General features: G+C 47.2%; 2 protein-coding genes across 3 annotated transcripts in view; both read right to left on the bottom strand.

The window, feature by feature from the left end:
• Positions 1-3388, bottom strand: part of sgk2a (serum/glucocorticoid regulated kinase 2a) — a gene marked incomplete at its 5' end in the record, with an annotated part of 13015 nt that extends 9627 nt beyond the window's left edge. Inside the window, 5 exons of one of the 2 annotated variants that reach the window (XM_084445824.1) lie at positions 828-911; positions 1319-1376; positions 1772-1827; positions 2235-2302; positions 3326-3388. In XM_084445824.1, coding sequence (XP_084301950.1) covers positions 828-911; positions 1319-1376; positions 1772-1827; positions 2235-2252 — 216 coding nt within the window. Of the gene's footprint in view, positions 1-827; positions 912-1318; positions 1377-1771; positions 1828-2234; positions 2303-3325 lie in introns of those variants that run through there. The other variant, XM_084445825.1, reaches the window with a different exon arrangement.
• Positions 3389-5172: 1784 nt separating this feature from the next.
• l3mbtl1 (L3MBTL histone methyl-lysine binding protein 1) overlaps positions 5173-12500 on the bottom strand; it is a gene marked incomplete at both ends in the record, with an annotated part of 25407 nt that continues 18079 nt past the window's right edge. Inside the window, 2 exons of the mRNA XM_084446096.1 lie at positions 5173-5307; positions 5573-5635. Of these exons, the coding sequence (XP_084302222.1) occupies positions 5173-5307; positions 5573-5635 (198 nt within the window). The remainder of the gene's footprint in view (positions 5308-5572; positions 5636-12500) is intronic.

Genomic DNA, 12500 nt, shown 5'->3' with positions numbered 1-12500 from the left:
GTTCCTCTGACCTTCATCTGACCTCTCAAGGGTTCCTCTGACCTTCATCTGACCTCTCAGGGTTCCTCTGACCTTCATCTGACCCAACTCTGACCTTTTCTCCTTGGCTTGATCTTGTTAAATAAAGCAGTTCCATCCTGAATGCAGCCATGCAGGACGGCGCGTCGGATATCTTCTCCTTTTCTTTTAACTATATGAGTACTTGTCTGATAATCAGACTGCATTAACCCAAGGCCAATCACCATCATGTCAATGCTGCAATAGTTTTTTTTTTATTGTGTCTGATAAAAAAGTACCCTGATTACAGTAGATTGACATCCTGATTACAGTAGAGTGACAGGCTGATTACAGTAGAGTGACAGACTGATTACAGTAGAGTGACAGACTGTATTGAGAGTCAGGTGTATTGGTTCAGTAGTTGCCCAAGCAACAGGAACAATAGGCTGACTGGGTGCTGTTGTCATGGTTCTGTGGTTTGAACTGCCTGTTATTTGCACAATGTAAAAGAATAGGTAGATAGAATAGGTAGATAGAATAGGTAGATAGAATAGGTAGATAGGCGTCTATTTGAGGTTTACACAACTTCTGCACTTGTATTCTTTTTTTCATTAACCTTTATTTAACCAGGTTCAGACTCATTGAGATTCAAATCTCTTTTTCAAGAGCGACCTGGCCAAGAACGGCAGCAGCACAGCTTCATACACACTCAAAAATGAGTAGCAGAATGAGCGTGCTTAACTCTGACGTTCATCTGACTTTACCCTGACGTTCTTCTGACCAAACCTTGACATTTACGTGACCCTCTAACAAATCTGACTGAAACCTACCTCCTTCTTCTTCAGGATGACCTTCTTCTGGAGGACTTTGACGGCATAGAACTTGTTGTCGGCTTTGAGTTTGGCCAGGAGGACCTGTGGAGAACATGAGTCACTAAACGGCGCCTCGCTGGACACGTCTCTGGTCAGCACACTCCATCAGATCACATGGAGAGAGGAGACGCAGGGGAACAAAACACAGGCCATGTTTGACCACTGGTCAGATAAGGGCTGAGAAGGAATATGAGCATGGTTCAAGGTTTGGCCACTTAGACCACAGTTCCAACATTCAGAGTAGTTCCAGGATGAGGCGGGAATGTTCTTCTGAGGTGTTTGTGGTTCCCAGCTGACCCCAGCAGCCCTTCACTAGACAGTTAATCATTTATTAGACCTGCAGCCCTTTATCAGATGGACACAGTGCAGTCTCTCTCTCTCTCTCTGCTCTTTTTCTCTCCTCTCTCTCTCCTCTCTCACTTCTGTAGGTCTCTCTCTCTCTCTCTTACCTTCCCAAAGGTCCCTTTACCAATGACAGCCAGGAAGTCAAAGTCGGTGGGCTGAGCGCTAAATGAGACAGGAAAGTGAAAGACAGGTGTTTACGTCGTACAGTTGGCAGTTATTAATCAGCTATAACAGCTTATAACAGTTTACAACACCATACTAATTAATCAGCTATAACAGCTTATAACAGTTTACAACACCATACTAATTAATCAGCTGTAACAGCTTACTGTATAACAGTTTACAACACCATACTAATTAATCAGCTATAACAGCTTATAACAGTTTACAACACCATACAACAGCTGTCTGACTAGAATCACTCTGTCATCCCCAATACACAGCAAATAGCCTTCATTCATTTGAAAGCAGCTTTCTAAGAACAAGACGCCATGACCACCAGAAGAGAACAGTCTGATGTGTGTTTGTTTTGTACATGACGTCTGACTCATACGTACTGGGGGTTCGCTGAGGGTCCCAGGTTCACCTCATCACTAGAGGACGGTAATCTGTGCTGGAAAACACAAACACACACACACACACAAACACACACACAAACACACACACACATACGCACACACACACACACACACACACACACACACATAAACACACACACACATAAACACACACACACATAAACACATACCTGTACACACAAACACACATACGCTCCACTGTGCTGTTCAAACGACCTCTCTCAGGAGCAGGTAGTACAGGTATAAATACTCTAGTCCCTCAGGTATAAATACTCTAGTCCCTCAGGTATAAATACTCTAGTCCCTCAGGTATAAATACTCTAGTCCCTCAGGTATAAATACTCTAGTACCTCAGGTATAAATACTCTAGTCAGGATGAGCGGGGTCACCTCATGTCCAGGCAGACTAGCCCCCTACGTGGAGCAGAAACAAAGAGGCTTACTGGGTTACAATGTGCCATGGTCCCGGTCCACTCCCTGCCCACAGGGGAGCTACATCAGGGTCTCCGATCTGTCACAGAACACAACAGAACACACCTTTCATTTTCTGGGTCAATGGAAATTTTATCATAGTTGAGGAACCAATCACTCCAGACAATCAAACATCACACTGACCACAAGCATTGCCGGTAAGCGTGCGTTAGAGGGGTCATCCAGGGGTCATCCAGGATCAACCACAACCCCTTCAAGCTCGTCAGGAACAGCATGAAAGTACTGTGTGTGTGTGTGTGTGTGCATGTGTGTGTGTGTGCATGTGTGTGTGTGTGCATGGGTGTGTGTGTGTACAGTGCGTGGGTGCATGCCTGCGTGTGTGTGCGTGAGTGTGTGTGCGTGCATGTGTGTGTGTTTGTGTGCATGCGTCACACTGCTGCTGGCCCCCTATGCCAGGATGTCCCTGAGGAACTGGTGGGTCCGGTTCGGAGCCTGGATGCAGGCATAGCGAAGGACATTCTCTGTCTGATGCGTTTACATGGTCAACATACAGGCTAGGACCACCTCAGGCCTGGGGTCACTCGTCTCTGACACACCTGGATCTTACTCTATCACTGTAGCCTACAACCATATCAGCCTCCATTCTACATGACCTCTGACTCTTCTACATGACCTCTGTTCTTTGGAGGCATAGTAGGCTTACTAGTCTACTGTGGACAGTCTAATCTAAGTCTAATTTACACCTGACATACAATCTCAAGTCTAAACATTGCCGGCTATATTGTAAGTAGGCTTACTAACTTCAGGTTGCTCATCAATACTATCAATAGCAATTAAGTGGGTATGTCTACCTCCCAACACCCAAACGGAGAACGAATTACAGCCGATTATTATTTCAGCCAACGGATAGGCCTAATAGCGATTAGAGGCGTTCAATGGCCTAGGCTACTATAACCTATACATGTAGGCTGTTCAGTGATATGCTGGTTTCTGAAAGCATTGCTCGTTTTCAAGACAGAAAAACTGACATGGAAAATAGCTTGTCAATGATCCACTGGTTGCGATGCTATTTTTCAAAGAGAGAGAGAGAGAGAGCGCTTACCTGCGGCTGGCAGGTGCGGGTCGGGGTCAGGGAAGCGCAGTCTGTCCGAGGCTAGCTCTGGTCGCTCGTGTGTCGCGTGCAGCTCGGTGTGCTGCTGTCCTGCATCATCAGAGATTGCGGGGCTCCGCGGAGGTCACGTCACGAATGGCTGTTTCAGCTCCGACGAGTGAATCATTTACGAAACTTTAAACCACGAAGAGGCGGGGCCGCTCTCAATTCCTTCCTCCCTCCCTCTCTCTCTCTCACATGCACGCACGCACACACACACACACACGCACACACACACACACACACACACACACACACACACACACACACACACACAAACACACGCACACAGTTTTCCCCAAAGAGAAAGCCCACTTACATTTGAATGGGGATATAAGAACATTCACCACCACAGCAAATATCACCTCAGGGCTCTGCGGTGGTCAGATTGTAGTTTATCAACTGCAAGCATCAGTTGGCAAAGGCGCCACCCTGCGCAGTAGAAAAAAGTAGACTAGATAAGAAACCCGTCAATGGAAACTCAATGTTGGCGACAAATACATGTAATTGTACATAAACAAACCACTACTGGTAGGTTTACAGTCAATACTAGCCTACAAGCACGCACACCCATATCTCTCACTCTCTCTCTCTCACACACACACACACACACACACACACACACACACACACACACTGAGATTTCCAAAGATTTCAGTGTGTATTCCCAGCAACAAGTCAGGTAAAACAAAAATGGACGTTTATTGGTTTATATGGAGAGAATGACATTTTGACCCAAGGACATACAGTATTAACACATATGTAGCCCCCAGAGACAGGCTAATGTTATATTATTCTAGAACGCCAGGGCCCTTGTAACATTCCCTTTCAATATCCTGCATTACCAAATTATATAAAATGATCACTCAAATATTTAGAGTCATGTCTGACTGAAAATGTAAACATTTTGAAATTCAAATTCCATTTGTTTCTCGTGGACACAGAGTTTGACAAACTGTTCCTGGTTTTAAAACGGGGCTGTTTGCTCAATCTAGTGTCCAGCTATGGAGGAGCAGTCCCCCTGGCTTCACATTGTACAAAATGCCAGTAACCACTTTCATTCAAACACATTTTTGAGTTATATTTCAGCCAAAAAATAATTCCTGATATTTTGTATTCAGAAAAAAACAATAATATATTTTGAATCCACGTCTCTCCTTGATCCTCCTACATAATTTACTCCACACACAGGCACAGTGAAACACTGTCTGGACTTCACATATTTATTGCTCAAGCATAATGATGCTTCCCTCTCACAACATTCTTCCTCCCTCCCTCCATCTCTCCTCATCTTCCTCCCTCCCTCCATCTCTCCTCATCTTCCTCCCTCCCTCCATCTCTCCTCTCTCTCCTGACAGAGGGGTGGCCGGGAGACCGTCCAGCGAGCGCAGATGAGAAGGAGGTGGGTGTCTCTGCTCATCAGTCCCGCCTCCTCCTCCTCCTCCCGCCCTACTGTAGCTGAGTTCCCTCTCGGCTCCTCTGACCTCAACACACACGACGCCTCTCATAAACATGCTTCCGCCAGCTGAGCCACTGAAAAGCTTGTGATTGGGTGGCGCAGGTGGAGGTGTTTTATGCTGAGGAGTGAGGTTACGCTCTCTGTATTGCCCCTCCCCACTCTGTTCCTCTCACTCTTGCTCTCTCTCAGTCTCGTCCCAATCTCTCTCTCTTTCTCCTCCCCCCTTCTCTGATGAGTTGTGAACACCTAACGCATGGCAAGGGCGGGGCTTGGGAGGCAGGGGCGGGGCATGGGAATGGATTTGGCACATGATGATTGGTGGCTGGTGGAAAGTGGCGGGTCATTTGAGACCCTCGTCGGTGCTCTTGAACATCAGGATGGCGTTAGAGATCTTGAGGGCGGGGCCTAACTTGATGCTCATGATCTTGACGATGTCTGTCTGGGTCAGCAGGAGGAAGGCCTCTCCATCAATCATCTGGGGAGACACACAGGTGTGTAGCTATATTTCAAAGGTGACACACAGGTGTGTAGCTACGTTTCAACAGGAACAGAGAAAGACAAAAACAGTAGCCAAAACAATTAAAGACACTGTATGCATGGATGGCCATGGATAAGTAAACTTATTTAGTTTTCAAACACTGACATATTAGCAACTACATCAGTCATCAATGTGGAGACTGTCTTTGTTCTCTGCTGAGTTTGTGGCTCAGCCAAGTTGTTCATACAGTAGCTGCACTCACTTCCTCTCTGAAGAGACGAGCCTGCTCCTCGCAACCAATCAGGTTCTGGACAAATCCAAACACCTAGAGCATGCACAGCACAAAGAGGGAGTTAGTTAACCACTGTGTGTGCCTGTGTGTGTGTGTGTGTGTGTGTGTGTGTGTGTGTGTGTGTGTGTGTGTGTGTGTGAATCTGTGAATGTATGTGTCTCTGTGGGTGTGTGTGTGTGTGTGTGGGCCCCTCCCCTGTGGTGCTACCTGGTCGTGGTGGGAAGGCGTGTGTGCCTCTGTGACAATGAAGGCTAAACCAGCAGGGGGTCAACCTCCTCCAGCAGGTTCAACCATGCCGGGCAGGTTACAGGGTAGAGGCCGGGGCAGAGGCTGGGGTAGAGGCCGGGGTAGAGGCCAGGGCAGAGGCCAGGGTAGAGGCCAGGGTAGAGGCCATGGCAGAGGCCAGGGTAGAGGCAAGGGTAGAGGCCGGGGTAGAGGCCAGGGCAGAGGCTAGGGTAGAGGCCGGGGTAGAGGCCAGGGTAGAGGCCAGGGCAGATGCCAGGGTAGAGGCCAGGGTAGAGGCCGGGGTAGAGGCCAGGGTAGAGGCTTGATGGAAAGCAACACATAGTCCTCCAGGTGATGAGTTGGGCATGAGGCTAACAACCCCACCCCGGAAAAAGACTAACCATTACAGAAACTATGACAAATGTTACAATTGCCACAGGCCCTGTAGTAGAGTCCAGCCAACTCCGTGGCAGTACGACCACTCCTAGAGCAGTACGACCACTCCTAGAGCAGTATGACCACTCCTAGAGCAGTACGACCTCCTAGAGCAGTATGACCACTCCTAGAGCAGTACGACCTCCTAGAGCAGTACGACCACTCCTAGAGCAGTACGACCTCCTAGAGCAGTACGACCACTCCTAGAGCAGTACGACCTCCTAGAGCAGTACGACCACTCCTAGAGCAGTACGACCTCCTGCAGTACCAACTCCTAGAGCAGTACGACCTCCTAGAGCAGTACGACCACTCCTAGAGCAGTATGACCTCCTAGAGCAGTACGACCACTCCTAGAGCAGTACCACCTCCTAGAGCAGTACCACCTCCTAGAGCAGTACGACCTCCTAGAGCAGTACCACCTCCTAGAGCAGTACGACCTCCTAGAGCAGTACGACCACTCCTAGAGCAGTACGACCTCCTAGAGCAGTACCACCTCCTAGAGCAGTACGACCACTCCTAGAGCAGTACGACCTCCTAGAGCAGTTCGACATCTCCTAGAGCAGTACCACCTCCTAGAGCAGTACGACCACTCCTAGAGCAGTACGACCTCCTAGAGCAGTACCACCTCCTAGAGCAGTACCACCTCCTAGAACAGTACGACCACTCCTAGAGCAGTACCACCTCCTAGAGCAGTACCACCTCCTAGAGAAAAGCCCTCAACAGGAAGCTAGGAGTGAGACAGAGCCTGCTTGGGCTCATGGAACGAACGCATCACGTGTGAGACGTCCAGACTAGCCCAGGTCAGTCCAGACTAGCCCAGGTCAGTCCAAACTAGCCCAGGTCAGTCCAGACTAGCCCAGGTCAGTTCAGACTAGCCCAGGTCAGTCCAAACTAGCCCCGGTCAGTCCAGACTAGCCCATGTCAGTCCAAACTAGCCCCGGTCAGTCCAGACTAGCCCAGGTCAGTCCACACTAGCACAGGTCAGTCCAGACTAGCCCAGGTCAGTTCAGACTAGCACAGGTCAGTCCAAACTAGCCCCGGTCAGTCCAAACTAGCCCCGGTCAGTCCAGACTAGCCCAGGTCAGTCCAGACTAGCACAGGTCACCAGTGAGATGGAATGGTGCAGGCTGGGTATTCTGGGAATGTTGACGGACTGGTTCTGGACAGTGAAGGATGGGTTGTCTCTACTCAGGACATGAGGACAAGCACATACACGGCGTGGCTCTCATAGTCTCAGAAGAAAAGACAATAACCTCGGTAGAAAGAATGATCAGGGCTCGCTTCAACTCCATACATTTCAGACGGACCATCATAGAATGTTATGCACCAACAAATGAAGCTGAGAGAGAGGACAGGGATGACCGGTATGAGGAGCTACACCTCCAAGGTCCCTCAACATGATATGTTACTGATCACTGGTGACATGAACGCCAAGGATGCAGTGGATAATGACAGCTGTGACAGAGCTATAGGGGGACATGTCTGTGACAGAGCTATAGGGGGACATGTCTGTGACAGAGCTATAGGGGGACATGTCTGTGGCAGAGCTATAGGGGGACATGTCTGTGACAGAGCTATAGGGGGACATGTCTGTGACAGAGCTATAGGGGGACATGTCTGTGACAGAGCTATAGGGGGACATGTCTGTGACAGAGCTATAGGGGGACATGTGTGTGACAGAGCTATAGGGGGACATGGCTGTGGCAGAGCTATAGGGGGACATGGCTGTGGCAGAGCTATAGGGGGACATGTGTATGACAGAGCTATAGGGGGACCTGTGTGTGACAGAGCTATAGGGGGACATGGCTGTGACAGAGCTATAGGGGGACACGTCTGTGACAGAGCTATAGGGGGACATGTCTGCGGCGTGCGGAACAACAATAGTGAGCGCCTTGTTGACTTCTGCCTCGAAAACAACTGCGTAGTTAGTGGCACCATCTTCCCACACAAGACCATACACAAACTCACTAAGGGGTCACCTGAAGGACCTACTACTGATCAGATTGATCACATGCTAATCAATGGGAAGTGGTGCAGGTCCCTCCAGGATGTTAGAGTTTGCTGTGGTGCGGAAGCCAACAGCGCCCACTACTGGGTGACAGTTAACATCAAGCTGAGGCTCAGGAAAGTGAAACACCAGGGTCAACGAAAGAAACTCGACATCGGCAAACTGAAATGTCAGAACATTAACAAAGAGTTTGTTAATGATCTACTGTCTCTTTTGTTAGTTTTGCACTATATATTTTGCAGTGTCCCTTTCCTGGCCTTGCAGTGGTACATTGTTGTGTTGTTGTTGGCTCCACAATGTCGCAAGAAGTTCCTATGTATGTCAAGAACAAATGGCAATAAAAGGATTGTGATTGTGAGGCCTGGATGACACTAGCGCGGAGATCCATGGCTACTTTTTGGAACAGGGAAAACGATCCGTGATTACACGTGGAATTGCATGTAAAGATCTGTTCAGATCTCTTATCACACTAACACACCCAAAAACGCATATCACACCACCATTAAAGAGCACATCAAACAGGTGATTCACGAATTTGAACTACAGCAATCAAGGGTATATTTTTCCTGGCTAGTAGCATAGTCTAGAATGTTGTGAGTTTAAAATGCAGCTCTCAAGCCATCCAACCAATGCCAACAGTCACCAACAAATACATTTCTATCCCCAACAAATACATTTCCATCCCCAACAAATACATTTCCATCCCCGTTTGTGTTCCATGTCTGGTGCGCATTCTCTGCTTTTAAAATAATCTCTTTTTGTGACGAATCCAAAAAGATGGCATATTTTATTTCAATCTCCAATTGCTCAATCTCAATCAGCGCTGCTGTGATAACAATATTATAGCCTAACTGTGCACCTTATTTATTTATTTGTTTATTTATTTGTTTGTTTATTTATTGATGTTGTAAGAGATGAATGGTTGTTAACGCCATGAACTCAGCCAGGTATACTGCCATTAATTAGTTTTAGTTTTTGAGCGCAATCAACTTTACCAAGAAGACAAAATGAAGTCCATCCATTCACCCAACTTCGTCCTGGAGCGCAGCGTTCCATATGCCCAGATAAGGCCTGCCTTACTCGGTTCACCACATCATCGGGTCGTCCACAGACGGGCCTTACATCTTCCTAAGTTCCATTTTTCCAGTAATCCAAACTCCATATCCAATTCCTATTTAGATTTTTGATCATTGACTCACACACGAACAAACCAACTTCTAGGCTATTGTACAATGATTACAGATCAGGATTGGTGATATCAACCCATTCAATAGCTTACCTCAGGTATAGTTCCATCATGCCTAAAAGAAGCGGTAGTCCAGTCCATTCTTAAGAAAGCCAGCCTAGATCCCATTATCCCCAGCAACTACAGACCCATCTCAAAATTACCATTTCTTTCGAAGCTGTTAGAAAAGGCCGTTCTCAGTCAGCTGCAGCCCTATCTCCAACACAACAACATACTGGAGAAATTTCAGTCCGGATTTAGGGCCGGCCACAGCACCGAGTCTGCCCTCTTGAAGGTGTTAAACGACCTACTCCTCATCGTTGACTCAGAGAAATGTGCTGCACTGGTTCTCCTGGACCTCAGTGCAGCATTTGATACTATAGATCACACCATCCTCCTCGACCGCCTCCAACAGGGGGTTGGCATCACCAACACAGCCCTGTCCTGGTTCAAGTCCTACCTCAACAAAAGGACCTTTTCAGTGAATATAGCCAACCATTCATCCTGCCGTGTCAACCTCACCTGTGGGGTCCCTCAGGGCTCAATACTGGGTCCCATCCTTTTCTCCATCTACATGCTGTCCCTCAGCCAAGTCATTCATCGCCATAAGATTTCCTTCCATTGCTACGCCGACGATACTCAAATCTATCTTCCACTCCGGGCAGACGATCCCTCTGGGCTGGACCATCTGAAGGACTGCTTGCGGGACATAAAGGAGTGGATGTCACAAAACTTCCTGCAGCTCAATGACACCTTTATAAATAAAAATAACATAACATAACATAACCTCTTGTCATAATATGGGAGCTATAATGTGAGGGAATGGATGAAGGCCATAAAATGGTGATGTCAAACTGATTATAAGGACTATATATTAAAACATTTGGACTGAATTTGATTATTGAATATAGAATATTACTCAAAAAGAAAAGGGCAGGAGTGCTGGGAAGTTCAGACAGATGTGATGAAGGGGCTATTTGGTCGGGAACACAAACTGAGCTGGAGAGCCTACCCACGCGTATAACGTCATATCTCAATATAGACTTTAAAAAAAAACTCTTTACCAGTTCCTTTTTTTTAAAGAGAGAATATTATTATTTGAAGTGTCTACTCTTGTTTGGTTATGATTTGAAATGTTAACTTTTTGGGGGGAACCTGTAGGCTCATCCTACATTATTATCCGCTTACTATTTTTTGCGTGACTCCTGTTATTCTTATTTCCAAATTGATACTAACTATAGTATCCATTAAGATACTACTCTTAATGTGAAGTGAACACAGCGTTGCAGTGTAGCCCTATTCCTATTGTTTTTCCAAAAGCCTCTGGATCTGCCTGTTACACTAGAACGCAGCTCCAGATTTCAACCTCCAAAACGCAGCTCCGGCCGTATCGATCCGCCTCCGGGTTCGAGCTCCATTTTGGCCGCGGCAGTGTAATTGCAACGCACAAACGTAGGTCTTTTTTTTGGGAAAACGCAGTAGTGTAATCCAGGTCTGATTCAACTGATGAGGACCCCAATATCCACACCAAATGAGACAGAACACTGTTTAGGCAGCTACTAAGATCCTGGGCTACAGAGAAAAGAAGAACAAGGAGTTTCTGACACCTGGCAGAAAATAGAACAAAGAAAACAGCTTAAGGCCAAGATGCTGAACACCAACACTGAGGCTCCAGAAACAGGCCCAAGAAGCCTATAAGACCGAGGATGAGGAGGTTAAACCAGGGCAAGGAATGACAGGAGGGCCTTTGTTGAGATGCGCCTGCAAAGCAGAAGCCGCAGCAAGAAGAGGTGAAATGAGTGTTGTATATAAAATCACCAAACAGCTCTGTGGTAAAAACACCAGCCAATCTGCTCCTGTTAAAGACAGGGAGGGAAACAGCCTGTTAACAGAGTGAACCAAGATGGCTGCAGCACGTTCATGAAGTTCTCAACCGCCCTGAACCAGAACACCCTGCTACCTACACATCTGCAAACAGCACAGATCGACTCAACATCAACACCAGCCCTCAACACAGGCCTACTCAACATCAACACCAGCCCTCCAACTGAGACCGAAGTCACAAGTACCATCCTAATAACAAAGGATGGGAAAGCTGCAGGCTTTGACTCCATCCATGCAGAGATGCTGAAAGCTGACATCAACACCTCAGTTAAGGTTCTCAAAGACCTGTTCTAGGACAGAAATGTAATTCCTATGGATTGGGTCAAAGGTCTGATTGTTAAAATTCCAAAGAAAGGCAATCTGCAAAACTGTACCAACCAGCGAGGCATCACATTGCTATCTACACCATCCAAGGTCTTCTGCAGAATCCTGCTGGGCAGAATTGACACAGTGATTGACACCAAACTGAGGCAGGAACAGGCAGTCTTCAGGAACGGAAGAGGACGCTGACCAGATCCTCACACTAAGGAACATCATCAAACAATACCTGGAGTGGAACAGCCCATTATACATCAATTTCATCGACTTTCAGAAAGCTTTTGACAGCTTACACCTTGACACCCTGTGGAAGATCGTTCAATCCTATGAGTTCCTCCAAAGATCATCACATTGTTTTACTATCAATTTGAGTGTAGTGTGATCACAAACGGCAACCTCACTGATTGGTTCCTTGTGGAATCTGGTGTACGCCAGGGATGTACTGTATCATCTCCCCCATTCTCTTCCTGACTGCCATTGACTGGTCCATGAGAAAAACCACCTCAGACAAACCTAGAGGCATCCAGTGGACTCTCTTCACCCAGCTGGAAGATCTTGACTATGCTGATGACCCAGTCATCCTCTCCACAAATCATACTCACCTGCAAGAGAAAACAGATAGGACTGACAGATTCGTCAAACAGATGGGCTTCAACATTAATACCTCCAAAACCCAAGTGATGTGCATCAATTCAACACCACGTGCACCAATCACAGTGGATGGCAGCTCTCTCACGGCAGGAGTTCCCATCCGGAAGTCTACTCAGCAAGGACAATGCAGCAGTAAAGACATCAGCATGAGG

Source organism: Borostomias antarcticus (assembly GCF_949987555.1).
Source record: "Borostomias antarcticus genome assembly, chromosome: 11".
In the NCBI taxonomy this organism is placed as follows: Eukaryota; Metazoa; Chordata; class Actinopteri; order Stomiiformes; family Stomiidae; genus Borostomias; species Borostomias antarcticus.
Note: the sequence above shows the minus strand (reverse complement) of the source record. Positions and strands in the feature narration are given on the sequence as shown.